This window comes from Durio zibethinus, chromosome 22 (genome assembly GCF_047325235.1).
Source record: "Durio zibethinus cultivar Kanyao isolate XHJ-2024 chromosome 22, ASM4732523v1, whole genome shotgun sequence".
Taxonomy (NCBI): Eukaryota; Viridiplantae; Streptophyta; class Magnoliopsida; order Malvales; family Malvaceae; genus Durio; species Durio zibethinus.
The window spans coordinates 4,866,335-4,885,649 of record NC_143183.1 but is presented as its reverse complement, the minus strand read 5'-3'; the positions used below and the strand labels follow the sequence as shown (position 1 = coordinate 4,885,649).

The 19,315-nt window shown below is 34.7% G+C and overlaps 2 protein-coding genes and 1 pseudogene across 7 annotated transcripts; 1 reads left to right on the top strand and 2 right to left on the bottom strand.

Moving 5' to 3' along the window:
- Positions 1-523: 523 nt before the first annotated feature.
- On the bottom strand, positions 524-904 carry LOC111307815 (cysteine proteinase inhibitor B pseudogene; annotated as a pseudogene).
- Positions 905-2,868: 1,964 nt separating this feature from the next.
- LOC111307813 (kinesin-like protein KIN-12B) lies at positions 2,869-14,686 on the top strand. Of its 5 annotated transcripts, XM_089751357.1 has the most exons (18): positions 2,869-3,291; positions 3,359-3,496; positions 3,582-3,665; positions 3,766-3,891; positions 3,992-4,051; positions 4,166-4,219; positions 4,297-4,389; positions 4,659-4,754; positions 5,060-5,205; positions 5,968-6,117; positions 6,219-6,348; positions 6,432-7,427; positions 7,505-7,603; positions 7,693-7,836; positions 7,902-8,702; positions 10,176-10,425; positions 14,484-14,586; positions 14,662-14,686. In XM_089751357.1, exons 1-18 carry the CDS (start codon positions 2,989-2,991, stop codon positions 14,669-14,671), a joined length of 3,783 nt encoding a protein of 1,260 aa, XP_089607483.1. In that variant the 5' UTR covers positions 2,869-2,988; the 3' UTR covers positions 14,672-14,686. The 5 variants fall into 5 exon arrangements, with proteins under 5 accessions (XP_089607483.1, XP_089607484.1, XP_089607487.1 ...); XM_089751358.1 differs by lacking the exon at positions 3,992-4,051; XM_089751360.1 differs by lacking the exons at positions 14,484-14,586; positions 14,662-14,686 and adding an exon at positions 11,043-11,178 and having other exon boundaries at positions 2,870-3,291.
- Positions 14,687-15,653: 967 nt separating this feature from the next.
- On the bottom strand, positions 15,654-18,863 carry LOC111307812 (transcription factor bHLH62-like). Of its 2 annotated transcripts, XM_022906070.2 has the most exons (8): positions 17,543-18,863; positions 17,221-17,445; positions 17,058-17,123; positions 16,761-16,829; positions 16,594-16,665; positions 16,281-16,505; positions 16,111-16,189; positions 15,654-16,012 (listed from the first exon to the last, which is right to left on the bottom strand). In XM_022906070.2, the coding sequence occupies exons 1-8, from the start codon at positions 18,497-18,499 to the stop codon at positions 15,975-15,977; spliced, it is 1,731 nt and encodes a 576-aa protein (XP_022761805.2). In that variant the 5' UTR covers positions 18,500-18,863; the 3' UTR covers positions 15,654-15,974. The 2 variants fall into 2 exon arrangements, with proteins under 2 accessions (XP_022761805.2, XP_089607491.1); XM_089751365.1 differs by lacking the exon at positions 15,654-16,012 and having other exon boundaries at positions 16,097-16,189; positions 17,543-18,687.
- Positions 18,864-19,315: the final 452 nt, after the last annotated feature.

Here is a 19,315-nt window from a genome sequence, read left to right as displayed (position 1 = left end):
CTAGTGTTTTCATTCCAAGTTCTTTTAACTTGAAGAACCCGCATCTTAATTTTTGCAAATTGTAATTTCATTCAGTTGCATGCCAATTATTAATCCATTGTCAGATATATGAACATGCCAAGAAGTTTCAGATTTTACAGCTAATGTCCGAATGCTGCTATTAGATGAAGAAATAGATGATGAATGAGTTAAATGTAGCATTCATGTATATCAAATCCTCGGGGCTTGGCTTAATACTGCGTTTGGTAAGAACGAAGAGAGAAAGTCAAAAAAGAAATAAGATTACAGGCATTTGACATGACATGAAATAATATTAAATAAATAGACTAATTTTCTAATTCTAATTAAGATTAGATATTCGAAGACCAATAATATATGAAAATCATAGGTCAAAACAAAGAAACAGACCTTATCCCCATCCACAAACATAAGAACCAAAACAAAAATGCCCTAAAACACAAAAACAATCTTGGGGAATGACCGCTGCATTGTTACAGATTTAACACAACCAAAACCACTATCTTTATTGAGTAGGAGGGGAAAAGTTAATCAACTCCTTGGATTGAACCCAAGGTTTCACCACAACCACCGATTCAAACGTCTTGTTAGCCCCATTCTGCATGGCCTCAATCTTGAGATAGTACTTGAACCCAGAAACCACCTGCTTCTGCGCCTCCACCACCTGAGAAAAAACCAACTCCGTCCCTCCATTACTTCTGAAATCCCCTTGGCTCCTGTTATATTCTTCCACCGAGAACTTCCCAAGCTCTTGCACCTCCTGGTTATTCTTCACGTCGTTTACCTGCGTTTTCCCTCCCACAATCGTTCCATACCCATTAACCAACCCGAATGACACTGTTATCACGAACAACAAAGACAGAATTATCATCTCAATTCTCGTCATTTCTATGCAGCTTCTATGTTGATGGTAATGATATGATTAGAAGGGGAAGGGTTGTTTTGGTTTTATATATAATAGAGAATAAAACTGAAAAAAGAAAAAAGAGTGGTGGGTAATGAATGGAGAGTGTTTCGACGCGCAAATTAAGGTTGTGAAAGGGAAAAAGACATGCGAGGCCATTTATGGAACAATACCTGAGCGTTTTTCACAGAATTCTTCTGCTTTTTTTTTTGTCTAATCGTCTTAAATGGTATTTGTTGTGTACCTTTTCATCTTCTGGTTTTTCGAAAAGGACATGAAATGACTGGGAGGGGGTGGCGTTGATTCTTATCGTCTCGGCCATTGTAACATTGCTGTCGAGGATTTCTTGGGTTGCAATGGTATTACGGATATTTGTGATAGCGGGAGAAGGACACCTGTATGAATAGATGGACAAGTGCCCTTTTCCATTCCCCATCTCTGCTTGCTGGCACTAATGTTCTTATATGTCAATCTGCTTTCTTGGGAACTTGGGATGAGCATTTAACTTGACGATAGATCATGTTTTTTTGGTTCAAACTTAAAAGCGTTAAAGCATGTGCATCGAATTCACGTCATGACCTGTTCAAAATGTTAAGCATGTGCGCGTATATTCTTTATATGAAATCAAAGACCAGCCACGACATTCATTTCTTGAAAGCTATTGCAACAATTTAAATCCTGGATTAGAGCCATAGGCAGAGAGAAAGATTTGATGTTGGAAATGTGTCTGAAAATCTATGAAGCAATAGATGGTATGGAAGCAGGAATGGTCGCATGATTTTTTCGTGTTGTTTTAATAGTTTTATTATGCCTTAGGCATTGGATAAAGGTTGAGGTTGTTCCTATTACCAATCTAGTGGTAGGATAACCAGACAGCAGAAGGCTTTGCAGCCCAATTGGCTATGCATCACTGAGAACTTCCATTGTATGCTCCCACCTCAATACTCCACATTGAGATGTGTCAATATAGTTGTATTGAATTGTCCGCAATGAACACCTTAACACTTGTTAACTTAAGATTCTATCTATGAGGTTTTGAGTTAGAATAAACCTAAGATGGGTGGGATGTTCAATTCTTGAGATGACAAAGAGCCACTTATTATTTTGTAATTTAATATCATAAGCATATATAAGTTAACTTGTCTGTTTTCTTTTTTTTTCCCCTTTTCTTGCCATTTGAATTGTATTAACATCTACTTTTTTTCTTTATCTATTTATTAATGCAAAACGATAATTTAACAGACACATTAATTAGTTGACTTAAGCCTCATTTAGATCCCATTGAATCTAAGAGGGGTTTTAACTCCAATTGCACTATCCCTTCATTTTCCAGTTGAAGAGGGGAAGGTCCGGTGATTCATTAGATAGTTGACTGATATATTTAAATTTATTGTTATCATAATATTAATATTTAAATTCATACTTTATCATTTATTTTAATTTCATCGTTATAATATTCAATCTCATTATTATAGTAATTAATTTTATTATTATTTTTAATTTTAATTTTATTGAAATCAATTTCACTCGTTATTTAAATAAACCCTTAATTATCCAAAACCAACAAACAATAAGATGATGGCTTAATTGAAAGGAATAAAATTACTATGGTATAATCTGAACTTTTTTTTTGGCCAAAAGGTAGAATCTCAAATTTAAAAGCAGTAAAGTGGCTAATTAGATTAAAGGAAAAGAAAGCACAAAAAGGAGCCCAATAAAATCTGGACCGTCCAATGAACAATGAAAAAGTGGGCCCATCAATGGGTTCACCTAGATTTATTCCAGTAAAAAAAAAATCCAGATCCAAAAATAATTTCAAATCCATTGTTTTCCTTAAAAACCCCCCCAAATAAAATAAATAAATAAAAACAGTAGTAACAGACAGACATATGGAATAATTAAACCCCAAATTCAAACTCTGTTTATTTCCCTCTAACGGCTACATTTCTCTCGCTTTCACTCTTTCTTTCTTTCTATCCATTTCTCTCGTTTCCTTGCCCTGATCTCCACTTTCTCTCTTTTTTCCCTCTGTTTTCTTTTCTGTTCCAACAAACAGGAAAAGAAACATGAACAGAAAAGAAAACATGAAGCATTTCATGTTACCACGAAACACGGTCTACAGAGAGCCGATGGAGAATCCTTCTACCCCAAACCCTACCTCTTCTAAGTCCAAACGGAAACATCCAAAATCTTCCAAAGAAAACGCACCGCCTCTCGATCCCAACTCCCATCGTTCCCCCGCCATAATGGCCAAGATCAAGAGTCCGTTGCCACCTCGCCCGCCTTCCTCCAACCCTCTCAAACGCAAACTTTATACCGAAACCCTCCCCGAAAGCTCTGTCTCAGGAATTCCCGATTCCGGTGTCAAGGTATTTCCTTTTTTCTTCTTAATTATTTAATTTCTTATATTTGAATTTTTAACTTCTATTTTTTTAGGTTATTGTACGGATGCGGCCACCAATTAAAGAAGAGGAAGAGGAGGAAACGATTGTTCAGAAAATTACAAGTGATTCTTTGACTATCAATGGGCAAACCTTCACGTTTGACTCAGTCGCCAACGCGGATGCAACTCAGGTACTGATAGGCTTATTTTTATTAATTTCCCTTTGTTTAATTTTTTTCTGAAACACCCTAAATTTTGTTTCTTTCTTAACTGCAGCTAGATATCTTCCAGCTAGTAGGAGCACCTCTTGTCGAAAATTGTCTTGCTGGGTTTAACAGCTCGGTGTTTGCTTATGGCCAGGTACTTGCTTCTTCATTTTCCTTCATTTTTTCTTTGAATTACTTTTGTATTGATTTATAACTTTTCAATTTGTGGGTATGAATAAAATGATTTTCACTAGACTGGAAGTGGAAAGACTTATACGATTTGGGGTCCAGCCAATGCCTTGTTGGAAGAAGATTTATCCAGTGATCAACAAGGCTTAACTCCCCGTGTGTTTGAGCAACTCTTTGCTCGTATAAATGAGGTAAAAGTTTCAATTTATTGTTCATCAATGAATATGCAAAATGTTTATATTATGAATGGACCATTTTCAATAGTTTGTTCTATGACCTTTTATTTTATAGGAACAAATTAAGCATGCTGATAAACAACTCTACTATCAATGTCGCTGTTCTTTTCTCGAGGTAGAATTAATTGACTTGTTGTGATTCTAAACTTTGATGTAATTGGACTGTTTAGCTTTTGTAAGTTGTATTATTCTTATTCCTTCCCACTTGCTTTTCAATTTCATTTTGCAGATCTATAATGAACAAATCACAGATTTGTTGGATCCAAATCAAGGAAACCTGCAGGTAGAGTTGATAATTATCAACTCCCTTTTTTTGGATGAAAATTTTAAGTTTTATATGATTTTATGATTTTCATCCAGCTAAGAGAAGATGTAAAATCTGGGGTCTATGTTGAGAATTTGACAGAGGAGTATGTAAGTTCGATGAACGATGTGACTCAGCTGTTAATAAAGGTTTGTATTTTTTACTTTGCCGATGCTTTGACTGCTCATTGTTTTCTCGCTTTGTAGACTTTGTCTTGAAGAAAAATCTTCAATTTTTATGTTTAGAAAGCTAATTTTCAAGGTTTTCTCGTTAGAAATGGAATACTTGTTTGTATGATTTCCTATTAGCTTGATCCTTTTACTCCAGTTTGATAGAAGTGGTTGAAACTTGACTGTTAAGGTTGAATCAACTAATTTTTAAGGTATTATATTTACAAGCAGCCTTACAAATAATGCAGGGATTATCAAATAGAAGGACAGGTGCGACTAGTATCAATGCCGAAAGTTCCCGTTCACATAGTGTTTTTACTTGTGTTGTTGAATCCCGATGTAAGGTAATCATGCTTTGAATTTCATGTGCTTTATTTGTTTCTGACATTTAGGTTTGAGCAAAGTATACTTTTATCCCAATTACAGGTTTGCCAAAACCAAGTGATGGCCTCAAATCACTAATTTGTGCAGCTATGCAAACGGGAATTGTCTTAAATCACATTTCATTATTAATTTGTTAATTTTTGTAAATAATAAAGTTGCAAGGATCCAATGATCTGCACCACAGTTGGCAAAAATCTCCTATTTTGATGGGTTTTTCTGTCACAATTATGCTCGAGGGATTCTGAAGTACTCTATATTCTTACAGAGTGTGGCTGATGGTGTATGTAGCTTTAAAACAAGCCGATTAAATCTAGTTGATCTAGCAGGCTCAGAGCGACAAAAATTAACTGGTGCCGCAGGGGAGCGCTTAAAGGAGGCAGGGAATATTAATCGTTCACTCTCACAGCTTGGGTATGCTTTTTGTATCTATTCTTTCATATGCATGTCTTATTTTAGGTGCATCTTTTATTTGAAACTCTAGGTTCAACTTCTAGTTGTTGCTTTTTTGTACAAAAGGCTAGATCTTCCTACTTTGATGACAGTGTGATACATCAGCAATTTGGAATCATTGAGATTTCAAATAGTTGGCAAAATATTGTAAGGAATATTTTTGAGCTCCTAATGTCATGTCATCTCGACTTATGCAGGTTTTCAGTTGCACATTGCACAAATCAGCAATAGTTTTTGAATTTTTTTTATACCATATCACCGTTTATTGTTGGATACTTATAGCATGTTGCTCTGAATCTCACAATTCAGAATTCCTCTTTACTATTTAGGTCAGAATATGGGGAACTGTATGTGTCAAATATTACATGGAAAGGCAAAGGGATGCTTGATGGAGTTTTAAAATCCAATAAAAATGAACTAATGTAATAGAGCAAATGCTTGTCCAAACTTTTAAAGAAAACTACTTGTAGCAAATTTGTCTAAATGGTGATTGTCTACTTAGTTGAAAAAAGAAAATAATTTAGCAAATTACAGTTTCAGAAAAAGAAGCTACAGAAGATAAAAGGCCAAGTGATACGCAAAATTTAAGAAGACAGTTGCCCAATTCAGATTCAATTCTATTATTTTTCTTGCTTCTTTGTTGCATTATCATGTTTTCATGGATGCATCGAGAGGCACACACTGCTAGCGTTTTGCTAATTTTATTTAATATTTGGAGTTCAGGAACTTAATAAAGATTCTTGCTGAAGTTTCTCAAACCGGAAAGCAAAGGCATATTCCCTACAGAGACTCCAAGTTGACATTTCTATTGCAGGAATCTCTTGGTGGTAATGCAAAATTAGCAATTGTCTGTGCAATTTCTCCAGCACAAAGGTAACAAGACAACTGCCCTTATTTTATTTAAGATTTTCTTCCCTCCCCCTCCTCTTCCTCCCCTCCTTTGCAAGGGAAGTTTACATGAGTCAATAATGCAGCTGTAAGAGTGAAACATTCAGTACAGTACGGTTTGCTCAGCGTGCAAAAGCAATCAAGAACAAGGCGGTTCTTAATGAAGTAATGAAGGATGATGTAAATTTTCTGCGTGAAGTGATTCAGCAGTTGAAGGTATATTCTCATAATCAGTTTATCCCCCCATCAGTTATGCGATCAAGTGTGTGAATATGACAAATGTGGATGGAATCATGCAGGATGAACTCCATCGAATGAAAGCTAATGGCAACAACCAAACTGATCCAAATGGAAGTTACTCAACCGGATGGAATGCCCGTAGGAGCTTGAATTTGTTAAAATTTAGCCTTAATCATCCAAGGACATTACCTCATGTTGATGAAGATGGTGACGAAGAGATGGAAATTGATGAGGAAGCTGTTGCGAATTTTTCTGCTCAAGTAGGTCTGCAAGCAGCAGATATATATCATTGTTCAAATGAAGTGACTAACCTAGAGATAATTGGATCAGATTCAGGAAATACCACCTCTGAAAATGGATGTGCTAGTGATCCATGGCCTAAGGCATCTGAATGTGCCAAAGCACATAATGCTCAGGATACTGATGTGAACATGGAGGAAGAAATAACCGAAGTTCCTAAAACCTCTGAAAATATGATTGCTGATTGTGTTGAACCTGATACAAACACCCGAAACATTTTTAGTGCTCATGAAAGTGTCAAAGAGAATCCAGGCCATGTAACTGTTGAAACAACTGATGGGGATTCCCCTGTGATTCTTAAATCCCCAATACCAAGTGTCTCACCTGAAGTCAACTGGAGTAGGAAGAGTCTTAGGACATCATCAATGTTTGCTGCTTCGCAGAAACATCTTAAGGATGATGGCCCAGAGGGCATGCGTGTATCTTTCACATCAACTGAACATTTGGCAGATAGCCTCCATCGTGGTCTTGAGAGTATTGATCAGAGTTTGGCATTAAGGAGATCATCATTTCGTTTTTCATTAAAACCTGCTGATTCTAAGCCAATCCTTGCAGCTCATAAAGCTGATGTTGGAGTCCAAACTTTTCCTCAAGATTATGAGATTCAAGGAGAAGAGGCTGTAGTGTTTCTATGTAGTAATTGTAAACAGAGAACAAACCTGGAGGGCAAAGAGGACAAGGAAAGCTCAAACTTGCAGTTGGTCCCTGTTGATGAGCCAGAGTCTGCTGATAAAACCAAGAAGCAAGTTCCGAAGGTAAGAAGTCTCAAGTCCTGGCTTTTCAGATTTATATCTGCCACAGTTGACTTTTTTTTTACCTTTGAATTGCACAGGCAGTGAAGAAGGTTTTGGCTGGATCTATCAGGAGAGAAATGGCTCTTGAAGAGTTCTGTGCCAAGCAAGCTTCTGAGATAATGCAGTTAAACCGTTTGGTAGGTTTCTTAGTAATTTTACCAGCAGCTAACTGTGGGCATCGCCATTGTGAATTGTTGATGTTATATTTATTGGCTATTATTTACAGGTGCAACAGTATAAACATGAGAGAGAATGCAATGAAATTATAAGGCAGACAAGGGAGGATAAAATTCTTCGCCTTGTGGATGGTGTTTTACCTACTGAGGAATTCATGGTAGAAGAGCTAGCTTCCCTCACACATGAACACAAGGTATATACATGGTCTTTAAGTTTTTTAACATTTTTATGCCTCTATATCTTACGGATGGCCTACAGCTTCTGAAGGACAAATATGAGAATCATCCTGAGGTTTTAAGAACGAAGATTGAGTTGAAAAAAGTTCAGGATGAGCTGGAGTGCTTTCGAAATTTTCATGATTTGGGTGAGAGGGAAGTGTTGATAGAAGAAATTCAGGATTTAAGAAACCAGTTACAGTACTATATAGACTGTTCTTCCACATTAGCTCGAAGACAAAATTCTCTACTGCAGTTGACAAATTCATGTGAGCCCAATGTGCCTCCACCTCTTGGTGCAATACCAGAGACAAGTGAGGAGAGTGCTGAAGAGAAATTTGAACAAGAGAGAATTCGGTGGACTGAGGCAGAAAGCAAATGGATTTTTCTTGCAGAGGAATTGAGGACTGAACTTGATGCTAGCAGGTTACTAGCTGAAAAAAGGAAACAGGAACTAATAATGGAGAAGAAATGCGCAGAAGAATTGAAGGAAGCATTGCAGATGGCTATGCAGGGAAATGCAAGAATGCTTGAACAGTATGCAGATCTTGAAGAAAAACATATTCAATTGCTTACAAGGCATAGGAAGATTCAAGAGGGAATAGAAGATGTTAAAAAGGCAGCTGCTAAGGCAGGGGTTAGGGGTGCTGAATCTAAGTTCATAAATGCCCTTGCTGCTGAAATTTCTGCGTTGAAAGTGCAGAGGGAAAAGGAGAGGCGGTATCTTAGGGATGAGAATAAAGGACTCCAAGCTCAATTGAGGGATACTGCTGAAGCAGTCCAGGCTGCGGGCGAATTGCTTGTAAGGCTAAAAGAAGCAGAGGAAGCTGTGGCTGCTGCACAGGTAAGCAAACATATTGATATGTTTTCATGCACTTTAGCTTCACTGCTTGATATTAAGATTGTCATTACATATAAAGTTTTCAATTTTCAGCTTGAGCCAAAACTGGGGTAGCCATCAGATTGGAATTTTAGATGTTAAAGTGTCTGTTGAGTCTGTTGTATTACTTTTGAATGCTTAAGATGGAAGAGTAAAGTAGGTAACATTGTCATTCAATTTATTGATTTTCTAAGTAGAATTTTGATCGGGCAATATCAGAAGTTAAAAGTGACAAGATGAGTGTATAGATTAGTTTCTATGTGAAAATTATTTGTTTTCCTTCATTTTTCTATAAGCACTCTTACTATCGTCTCACATATATATATATATATATATGTATGTATGTATATATGTATGTATGTATGTATGTATGTATGTATTTATATATGTTCTCTATACATTATGTATGTATGTATTTATATATGTTCTCTATACATTGCCTTGTCATGCATAAAATTCTGTTCTAAACCCTGCTAGTCAACTATAAAAACATATACTAGTGTTAGTATTTGCCTATGCAAAGGCCCTTGAACCATGCTGTTTGTCACAAAGCACCAGTCATGAAGTCTCAATTAACTTTTGGACGTGAATTTCGTATCAAATCTATAACCTTAAGTTTAGAATGCAAAGCGAATATGACAAGAAGTTTGCTTTTAAAGTCGAGATGGATTTGTGTCCTAACATTTACGACATATACAATGCTCTGAGAACTTATTTTTGAAGCTTCTTGAGTCATCATCTAGTTACTGGTTGCTTCTTTTATTGGAACGGTAAACAAATTAAAGTGTCATATATAAAAAGGTAAATAGAAAGTTTATGACACATATTGTACAGTAAAAGCACTAAAATAGAGGACTCAAACATTCCAATTGCTCTATTACATCTGTAGGTAAATCATGGAGGTTTTATGACAAATTGTACGGTAAGAGCACTATAGCACATGTCCTGCTGAGTCATAAAATTAAACTTTTTTCTTCTTGGTGAAGGTAGGGTTCTAAAGTTAGACATAGGAATTTCCAGATGAAACACATTTACTTCAAAATCAGAGAATACATAAATAACACAATGCTCTTGGAGTAGTACTCTTCCTCGATATCTCGTAGTTTTCCATTCTCATAAATAATCCTTTTCTAGCATGCTTTACAAGAGTGTGTACTTTAGATGGCCAAATTCTTAAAATATATTCTGTGCTTCAAAATTATAGGCTGTTGGATCAACATATTACCTCTTTTTAAGGCTTCTAATTAAATTGTTCCCTTGGTTTTGCATGGGGTAGGGAATGGTTCACATTTGCTGGTCTTACTAAGCAAAGCTCCATTACCATTTTCTTCTTTCATGAGCTTGGAATCTATAGAATAGCGAAGTGAATGTGGTCTTCAACAGGAGTTGAAACTTTTAGCATTGTTCTCATTTCCTTCTGTTTTCAAATAATTGCAGAAGCGAGCAATGGAAGCAGAACAAGAAACTGAGAGGGTTCACAAACAGATTGATAAATTAAAAAGAAAACATGAACACGAGATTGGCACTCTTAATGAGCTGCTTGCAGAATCGCATCTACCTAAAGAAGCAATACGACCTGCTTATGATAATTTTGATATTGTGAAGTATGATGCAGGTGAGATCCATGATGCCAGTGAATCTCAGCGATGGCGAAAAGAATTTGAACCATTCTATAATGGTGAGGATGGTGAGTTATCTAAACTTACAGAAAACTCATCATGGTTCTCTGGATATGATCGATGCAATATATAGTATCACGTTTAACCGCAGAATAGTGTATGTATTACTAACAGTTCCTGTCATATAGCTCCAATGTTTGTAGCTGTTTTTATGTTCATCTGTATACCAGTTGTTGCCAATATTGGGGCACCATTATCTTGGTTCCCTTAATGTTATTTGTAATCAAATTCAGATTCTTTCTTTTCATAAGAGTTGATTTATATTCTTTTTCTGAGAACAAGGATTTCTCATATTTTCCTCTTTGATTCTGGATTTCTCATATCTCTTGGCAAAAAATTGAAACACGATTGCAAGCAATGTGTACACATTCAAGCACATAAACAAACATCATGGCACATATGTTTGCTATCCATATCGTTTCCACATTCCAAAACATGGCATTACAGAGATAGAGAAAGAAAGAGTTATTAAACTTGTATTTGAACTTGTAGTTTCTCTCATTTGTAGGTGTTCTGGACCCCCAAAGTTAATCATACAATGGACATGTAGGAAGATCTGAAAAGCTGAATACAGATGTTTTTGAACTCTTAAGATCATTTATTTGTTTGGTTTTGTTGTCAATAGGATAGGGGGGCAATTTCTTTTCATTTTTGGAAGGCAAAAACAAGACAGTTCACATTGAGAGCTTCCTGACAATAGGAGTCTATCATTTCCTGGAGACCATAAAACAGGAAGCTTGTGGCCTTGTCTTCCCATTGACATCAGTCTATCCCTACCTCTGGACCATTTCTCACACTTTGAGACCCAATTTTTAAAGCCTTGGGGCTGGCTCTGACTTGTAATGAAATAGGTCAGTAGGACCATGTTTGATTTATAGGATAATTGATATCTTATATCATATTTGATTTGTATCTAAAAATGATAAGATTGCAAGTGAATATAATTATTTTAATTCATAAGATTGAATTTTAAAAAAAGATAATTTTGATTAATAAATAAAATTATTTTATTTTAATATTTGTATATATCAAATATAAGATAAAATTATTTTATTTTATTTTATTTTATTTTATTTATAATAATATTTTATTTCATTTTATCATAATCTTACACACCGCACTCGCTAAACTTCTAAACCCTAGCCATACATCATCAGTATTTTCCTATAAAATTAGAAAGGACAAAGCTACAAGTTTGAAAGAAATAAATAGGCTTGAAAATGACATCCAGGTATTTCCTACCAGTAGTTCTCTTTGAACAAAAGATAAGTATAAAAAGATATTATTATTATTATTGTCAGAGGAAATCAAAACCGAGTCACTAAAGGATATTCTGAACAGTTAAAATTAGAGATTTTATGATAAAAGTGTCGAGTTTAACTCTTGAAATGTATGGATAAAATAAATAAAAAAATCAAAATGGTGAGTTGAGCACAAGAAAGAATAAAGCAGTATGAAGTAGAAAAGAAAACGATCAAATATAAATTAGAATTCTTGTTTCTATCAATGTTTATCACATGATTTTGAAATCTTGATTCTAACTCTGTGCTTGTTTTCTTCCTCGAGTATACTTTCCAAAGTTATGTTTCTGCATGTTAATAACAGTTTTTTTATGTTTGGTGAAGCAAAATGATAGGTTTTTCTTTTCTTTGAGTCGATTAGAGATTAAATTTTGATAAGTGAAATTAAGAGTTTAATACTTTATAATTAAATAACATATATTTTAAAATATTTATTATATAGTTGATTTTTTATGAACAATCCAATCAAAGTTTGATATATACCAACCGAAGTTAAAGCAGCAAATTGCAATTGCTGAGGTTAAAGAAAGAGACATAAAAGAAAAGTGGGAAGGTGTAGAATATTAACAGATAAAGTATGACTGAAGAATAAGTGACAGCCTGGTAAATAGACACCCCTTTCTAAATCATCATTAATTATAAAACCCACATAAACATATTCCATCAATCTCTCCCCTTAATCATTCATCCTTCCTCATTACTTCAGTTAATTGGTGGGAACTTTCTAAAATAATTTTGTGGATAAAATATTTAATATTTAACACTTCAGTAATTAATTCAATGATTAATGTATGATTTTATGTTAAAAAAATAAAGTTTAAATTATTCGACTCTATGATATAATTATATTTTTGAAAGATATTTATTTCATTTGGCTCAATCTTAAAAGTTCGTCCGGGTAACATTTCGTTTTAATTTTTGATAAAATTTTAATTGTGTAGATATTTTATTTGAATGAAGAGGTTAATATTGAGATGTTATTTATTTTTTTGTGCTGTCAACTGGGTATGAACCAAATTGAGTCACATTTTAAGTGAAGTGGATGACATTAACAAAAACCAAACTAAAGTTTCTATCAATCTGGTTCTGTTACTTAATGCAGTTGTAACAGTGGGACAATAAGCATAAAACAGAAAGAGAAAGAATACAACGATGCAACTAATTTTACCTAACTATTTGAAGTCAGATAGTGATTGTCTGCATTAATGTTTTTCACACATTTTTTACTTTCAAATATAAGTTGGAATTCATAATTCACTGCCTGCTGAAGAGTTTTGCTTCAAAAGACAGGATTCAATTTGCTGCAATAATCTTTTCCTGATAGATTGATTTAGAATCCCTTTGTTAGCGTGGTGGTGGGAAGATTCTGATTGCGCCACAGCTGCGTTTTATGACTGGATGGGACTGCCGAATGGACTTTTTAGTTACATAATTTGCTTTGGCATCATTGTCAATGTGACATTGATGATTAAGGCTGGTATCAACTGCTTTTCCTGATTCTAAGTATCCAATCTCATTGGTTGTTGCATAACTATATCTAATAATTAACATTTCCCTGGGTGCTAAATCTTTTTTGTTGACTAATTATCAAAGCAATATCCCTTTGAAGCAGGGCAATTATCAAACTGAGTTGTCCTTAATTCAGCATAACTATCAACCATATCCATTATTAAGTAAAAATACAACAAAAACTTGAAACAGATGCACCAAATTTGTTTAGATCTTGTTGTTAAAGCTGACCATCATAATAGATTTGAAATTGTCTGTGACAGAATAATTCAACCATTGATCAGAGTGTATGTCAGTCATACAATCAAAATAAATTGAACATAATCTGAAAACTCTTGGAGCACAAGACTTTACAAACCATTAGCCTTCAAAATTACTCCGATTTCATGTAATCAAATCAAGCATGGGGTTCAATCCTTGACAATATTTTCCAATACCAAAAAAAATCACCCGACAGTTAAGGAATTATGGAAAGACTTGATAAAAAGAACCGATCCATGTAAAACGTGTAAGAATAAGCTTTTCTGGCTGATGGCCAACTGTCTTTTGATGTTTTTTGAACCGTCTCTATCAACCATGCCTTATTTTTTCATGACATGAGAGATTAATAAGGACGTTGACATGTTTCAAATGACCTCCGAATTTGCTGTATGTCAAAATGAACTGAATGCATCCTATCAGAATAATAAATTTGAGCAACGGTTTTCTATTTGAAACCAGCAACGTGTAGCAAATGTGAAGTAAATCTGTAGATCTATCCAGTAAAATGTCACTTTGGTTTTTCACTCTAGTGTTAAATTACAAGGGTTTGGGTAAAAAATATCTAACAATTATAGTAATTTGTTAATAGAATGTTAAATTTTTAATTTTAATGATTAAATTTAAATTCAAATAATCTCAAATATAAAAGAAATAATTTAGATGGAGAATAGAAATCTTATATTCAAGCCAAATTATGCTTATTTTTTTCAGAAATATCCAAAAAAAAAAAAAAGCAAAAACATGAAAAAGAACAGCTTTGAAATTTATAAATGTACCATAGTCTGACTGCCCAAAAATATTATGCACTAGGGCAGTCTGCTTTTAGTTGTCCTTTCCATATTTTCAATATTAGTGGCTTAAAAAACAAGTGCCATTTCAGACCAGATAAATAAATACACATCATTGTGTATTGTACTTGGTTGCCTTCTTTTATTATCCTTAACTTTCATTGAATATTATCCAATATTTGTACATAAATCATTGATCAATTTCAGTTAGATCAATCCACCATGGCCAAAAGGCAGCAGAGCAGATTTCTTTTCTGGATTGGAATTTTGAGGACAGCCTTTCATGGAAAAGTTTTGTGTCTTCAAAAGGGTATCTTTCTACATCTGAACTCCATTACTTTATTCTTCCACATATCCCCCTAACAGATTTTCCTTTTCTTTTCAGAATTTTCTAAAGCAGATGGGATTGTAAAAGACTTTTTTGATTCCTCAGCCAAGTCAGAAGTTCACCAATGCCAACCTGGGCTTTTGATTCTCTTCTCATTTCCCCACTTGAAAAAAAAAAAAAAAGGCAAAAACCAAAGGAGAAAAAAGTAATAGTAGTTATTTGCTGTCAATTATTCCATTCATTAATCCAGTTAAGAAGTTGTTGAAAGTTGAGTTTTTTTATTCGTTTTACAACTATATTTTTGTAAAAATATTTTTAAAAAGTTTTCAAGAATAAAATTTTATATGTATTTAAGACTAACCTAGTCAATAAATCATCCGTCGTCTCTAAACTTCATAAAAAAAAAAAAAAAAAAAAAAAAAACATTGCATGTCAACAAATGACTTTGGATTCCAGCTCAAAACACAAATCATTCTTAATCATCAGTTGGACTTAAGAGACCATTTGTCCCCACTTTAACAGCTGTTTACAAGTAAGAATCTATTTTCCCACTATTTACGCGATTTAACATAGCATAATTGCATTCTAATCCCGGGGTCCCCCAGCCCCACTTCAAAATTTCCAGCAAAATATGAAAGCAATGGAAATGCTATCATTTTCATTTGACTGTTGCATTTGTTTGGTTGCCAAGAAGTGAAGAGGAAAATGGATAAATCCATGGGATCTCACAACTGGTTTTGCTGTTGATTTATCTGTACTTTTCAGTTTTCATCAATATTCTTCTAACCAACCAAAATCAGCGGAAGGATCTTAGCCAAAGTTATAGGCAGCAATCAAATGGAAAAGAAAAAAAAAATTTGCCTAACAGTAGGAGTCACCTGAGCTATTGGTAGAATGTTGGATTCCGGTAATCAAGATTCAAATTTGGACAACTTCACATACAAGAAAAAGAAATATATATATATATATATATATATATATATCCAAAAGTTTCTGAATGAATTGAAAGATAACTTTCTTTTCTCAATTTGTAAGGCCAATAGACACGGTTGAAACAGAAGTATAAATAAAAATTCCTGTCTTCTTTCAACCTCGCCAACACTCCTTTCACTGAAGCTAAATCTTAAATTGTGGTTTATGCACCACTTCTTTGCAATTAGTTCTACCATATTACATATCAGGAATTCTAGTAAGAATTCTCTAAAGAATGAGTTGCGGAAACAATTTGGGAAATGAGATTAAACTAAGATAAGTTCTCTCCCTTTTCAGGGCTAAAGATTTCACAAGCTGTAATTTCTCTCTATGTACATGGGCCTCTCTTGCTCTCCCGGAGGGCCTGAAGGGAATCAGAAAGTGTTGTGTAATTGTAATTACAGCTCAATTTTCACTTGCCCTGCAGCTAATGAGCCTGCACCAGACAAAAATTGGGTCAAACATTTGATTTTTTTTGGAATGATCCAATTCAACAAGTAATGTAATGTCTGAGTCTTGTTCAATTATGGTTACCTTGATAGCTTTGTGCCTGATTCTGGCCAAATCCCATTTGAACAATGCTCTGGAGATCATCCTCCCAAATTGACGCAACCTGAAGACAATTTGTTCAGCTTCCAATCGAGATTTTTAACAGTATTAAATGGGAATTAACTACGAACTAGAAAAGTGATTTTATTGATTACCTGAGGATTAGCATCAGTAAAACCATCATTAGGAGGTAGCTGCAAGGCTCGTGTTTTACGCAATACAGCATTCAGTGGATTGTTTGAGAATTGAGTCTCTTTATTATTGGATATGCCATTGTTCAGATGGAGTCCTTGCTGGGGCTGGTATCCAAGAGGGAATGTCGGTGCAGAAGAATTCATTGAATAAAAGGCATGTGGCAAAGATCCACGAGATTGAAACATCTGCAGCACGCAATGGATTCAAGATTGTCACTTGAAAATTCAGATGGTTTACCATAAATAGAGAACAATATCATGGAGATAAACTTACATCTTTTGACAGAAGGGCTTCCATGTTTATATCCATCCTTGGGTTCACAGTAGCCAACTTCATAGATAGAAACTGCAGAAAATATTGTTTAATAGGGAATTACTTATGCACTCTAACTGAAATCAACATTAAATGAACAAAGGAAATATTGGAAATTTTCAGTTTACCTCGACCTGACGCTGTAAGGACTGCACATAGTTAATAATTTCATCAAGCATAACTGCTTTACCAGTCACCTGCAACAAATATTATTCTCAATTCAATAATTCTACGCTCATTGTAATTGGTATTTTTTTAGTACAAAGGAGGCCGCAGCCTAGAGATAGGAGAAAGGATTGCAGATGTTGGGATTTGAATCTATTGCATGAACCAAATGAGCTAAACTCTGAGTTCTAATTGATTTTTTTCAGTTCTCACAATTTTCTAGACGGTACAAACTGCAAAGTTTAGAGTGTTTTGCTCACCTTATTGCAACCTGGAACAAGATCCTGGAGAAACTTCATCCTTTCACTTATTTTCTCTCTTCGAACCTGGACCAATACAAAATGACAAAAGATATCCAGGTGAATACAAATCTTAATTACCGTGCAATGAATAACTACAGATCATTGCTTTGAAGGTTCGTACTCTTTCTGCAAGACTATGACTATCAGTTGCTTGACCCCTTCTGGCTCTGACATGGATATAGTCCTTTGGAGGCTCTGGTGGCTTGGAACTCTCCTTACTTTGCTTCTGATTCCCATCATTTGCTGCTTTAGCATTGCCATTTTGTTCTGTCTTCTCCTTTGCATTCCCAGCGGCTCCATCTTGCTTGCTTCTTTTGGCGGTGGATTCATCATTCCCTGCTGCAACCTGAAATGGATATCGAACGTTAGTTTCCCATAGATTTCTCAACAGAATTTGACAACTCAAGTAAATTCTAATAATTTTCTAAACAGAATTACATTACCTTGTCATCAGCAGCCGCTGAAGTTGAGATTTCTTTTGCTTTTCCCCGCGGAATTGATTTCCTTTTCCTGGCATTGGCCTCATTTTGGCCTTTCATGCTTGAATCCCCGCCTGGGATCTGTTCAGAAACTGAAGATTCTTCCTTGGAATCACCAAATTCCGCATTATCTGGCCAGGAAGACCCTGACAGCCTACTGTTTTTCTTATCAGAACCTGAATTCCCTTCCTGTGATGAGTTTTTGTTGCTTTCTGGAACATTTACTGGAGATCCAGTAACCTTAATGGATTGGTTACTTGAAACTCTCAAAAGCTTAACAGAATCCATTGTAGGAAGCAATCTTTGAGACAATTCAGCCTCCGTCAATCCAAGCTGACCATTTAGGCCACCAAAATTTATGCTACTATTAAAACAGGAAAATCTAGCAGCCCTCTCAGCAAATCCAGGGTCAGCATAAAATGGTGCCAGGCTTGGATGATTTGATAACTGGTTTCCAAGACCCAGTAAATTCAAATTTCCTCTGATCTGTGAATCCATCATTGAAAGATTGAGCTTTGGAGGTGAATTCAATGGAGTATTATAACAGGAAGTGTTGGCACTGTTGGTGTTGTTATTTGGTTGAATGAAAGACTGAGGTGAAATATCACCAGAATTACATATGTTTCCTAATCTTCCAATCAATTCTCTGATCATTACATTATCGCCGGAACCAGGGAGAGTAGTTCCAGCATTGGATGCTGCTGGAGAAGACACTATGGAGCTCAAAGCTGATTCAAAGAGATCGCTCTGATCCATTGAATTATCCCAACAGGGATTGAAAAAACAACTTCCCACCTGCTCTGTTCCACAATTCAGCTCATTTGTTTGCATTTCTATCCCAAAACCGCAAGCATTCCAAGTCGGTTGTTGTGCTGCCGTTCTGTTTAGTCCCTCAGCCATAAAAACATTGTCCTTTTCCATGAGAAAAAAATTATAGGAAAATTTTGAAGACCCAGATAAATAATAACAGTGAAAATCAAGAATCAAGAAACAAAACCCAGAAGTTTTTTCCAAGGAAAAACCAAAAAAAAAAAAAGTTCTTTTAGAAAGAAGCAAAGGTTAAAAGTAGAATTGAGTGAAAAGAGAAGTTGTTCTCAAACAATGATGATGCTATGTCACTCAATTAAGGAATATGAAAGCAAAGAGAAAGAGTGTGTTGGAGTTCAGAAAAGCAAAGCAAAAAGAAACAAAGAAAGAAAGAAAGAAAAGAGTGGGAGATGAAATGAGAGAGTGAAGAGCAAGCAAAGATGGATAAAGAGAGGAAATGTCTGCTTGAGCTTTTTATAAAAAAAATAATTATTTTTTTTAAAAGTTAATATTACGAAAATCTAAGCCTAAAAGTGCCTAACAGACGGTGCAAGGAAGGGATAAAAATGCCAGACGCTCAACGTCAAACCATGAGTGGCCAAAAAAAAAAAAAAACGAAAAAACCATCCAATTTTTTATTTCAATGTGCCAAAGCTTTTGAAAGAAAATGTATCAACAGCTCTGTGATTAAATCCTAATAATTGTAATTTTTTTTATTTTTACATTGTAATTATTTTATGTAAAAAGGTTTTTAAAAGATAATGCTGCATTTTGATCATCAAATTTAATATATTTAGTTTATGTAATTATTTTTAAAAGTTAATATTTAAAAAATTTATTATTTTTAATTTATTTTTAAATTAAGGTGTTTTTATATAAAAAATTATAACTAAACATCATTTTTTAATTTAACATCAAAGTAAATTCTGG

Bases quoted from the DNA above. Each gene is read 5' to 3' on its own strand.
- LOC111307812 (XM_022906070.2), bottom strand. From the start codon at position 18,499: ATGGAAAAGGACAATGTTTTTATGGCTGAGGGACTAAACAGAACGGCA. The intron at 16,666-16,760 runs GTAAACTGAAAA...TATTTTCTGCAG, and splicing joins CCTTACAGCGTCAGGTCGAG to TTTCTATCTATGAAGTTGGC. The intron at 16,013-16,110 runs GTAACCATAATT...TGTCTGGTGCAG, and splicing joins TCAGGCACAAAGCTATCAAG to GCTCATTAGCTGCAGGGCAA.
- LOC111307813 (XM_089751357.1), top strand. From the start codon at position 2,989: ATGAACAGAAAAGAAAACATGAAGCATTTCATGTTACCACGAAACACG. The intron at 3,497-3,581 runs GTACTGATAGGC...TCTTAACTGCAG, and splicing joins CCAACGCGGATGCAACTCAG to CTAGATATCTTCCAGCTAGT. The intron at 7,428-7,504 runs GTAAGAAGTCTC...TGAATTGCACAG, and splicing joins CCAAGAAGCAAGTTCCGAAG to GCAGTGAAGAAGGTTTTGGC.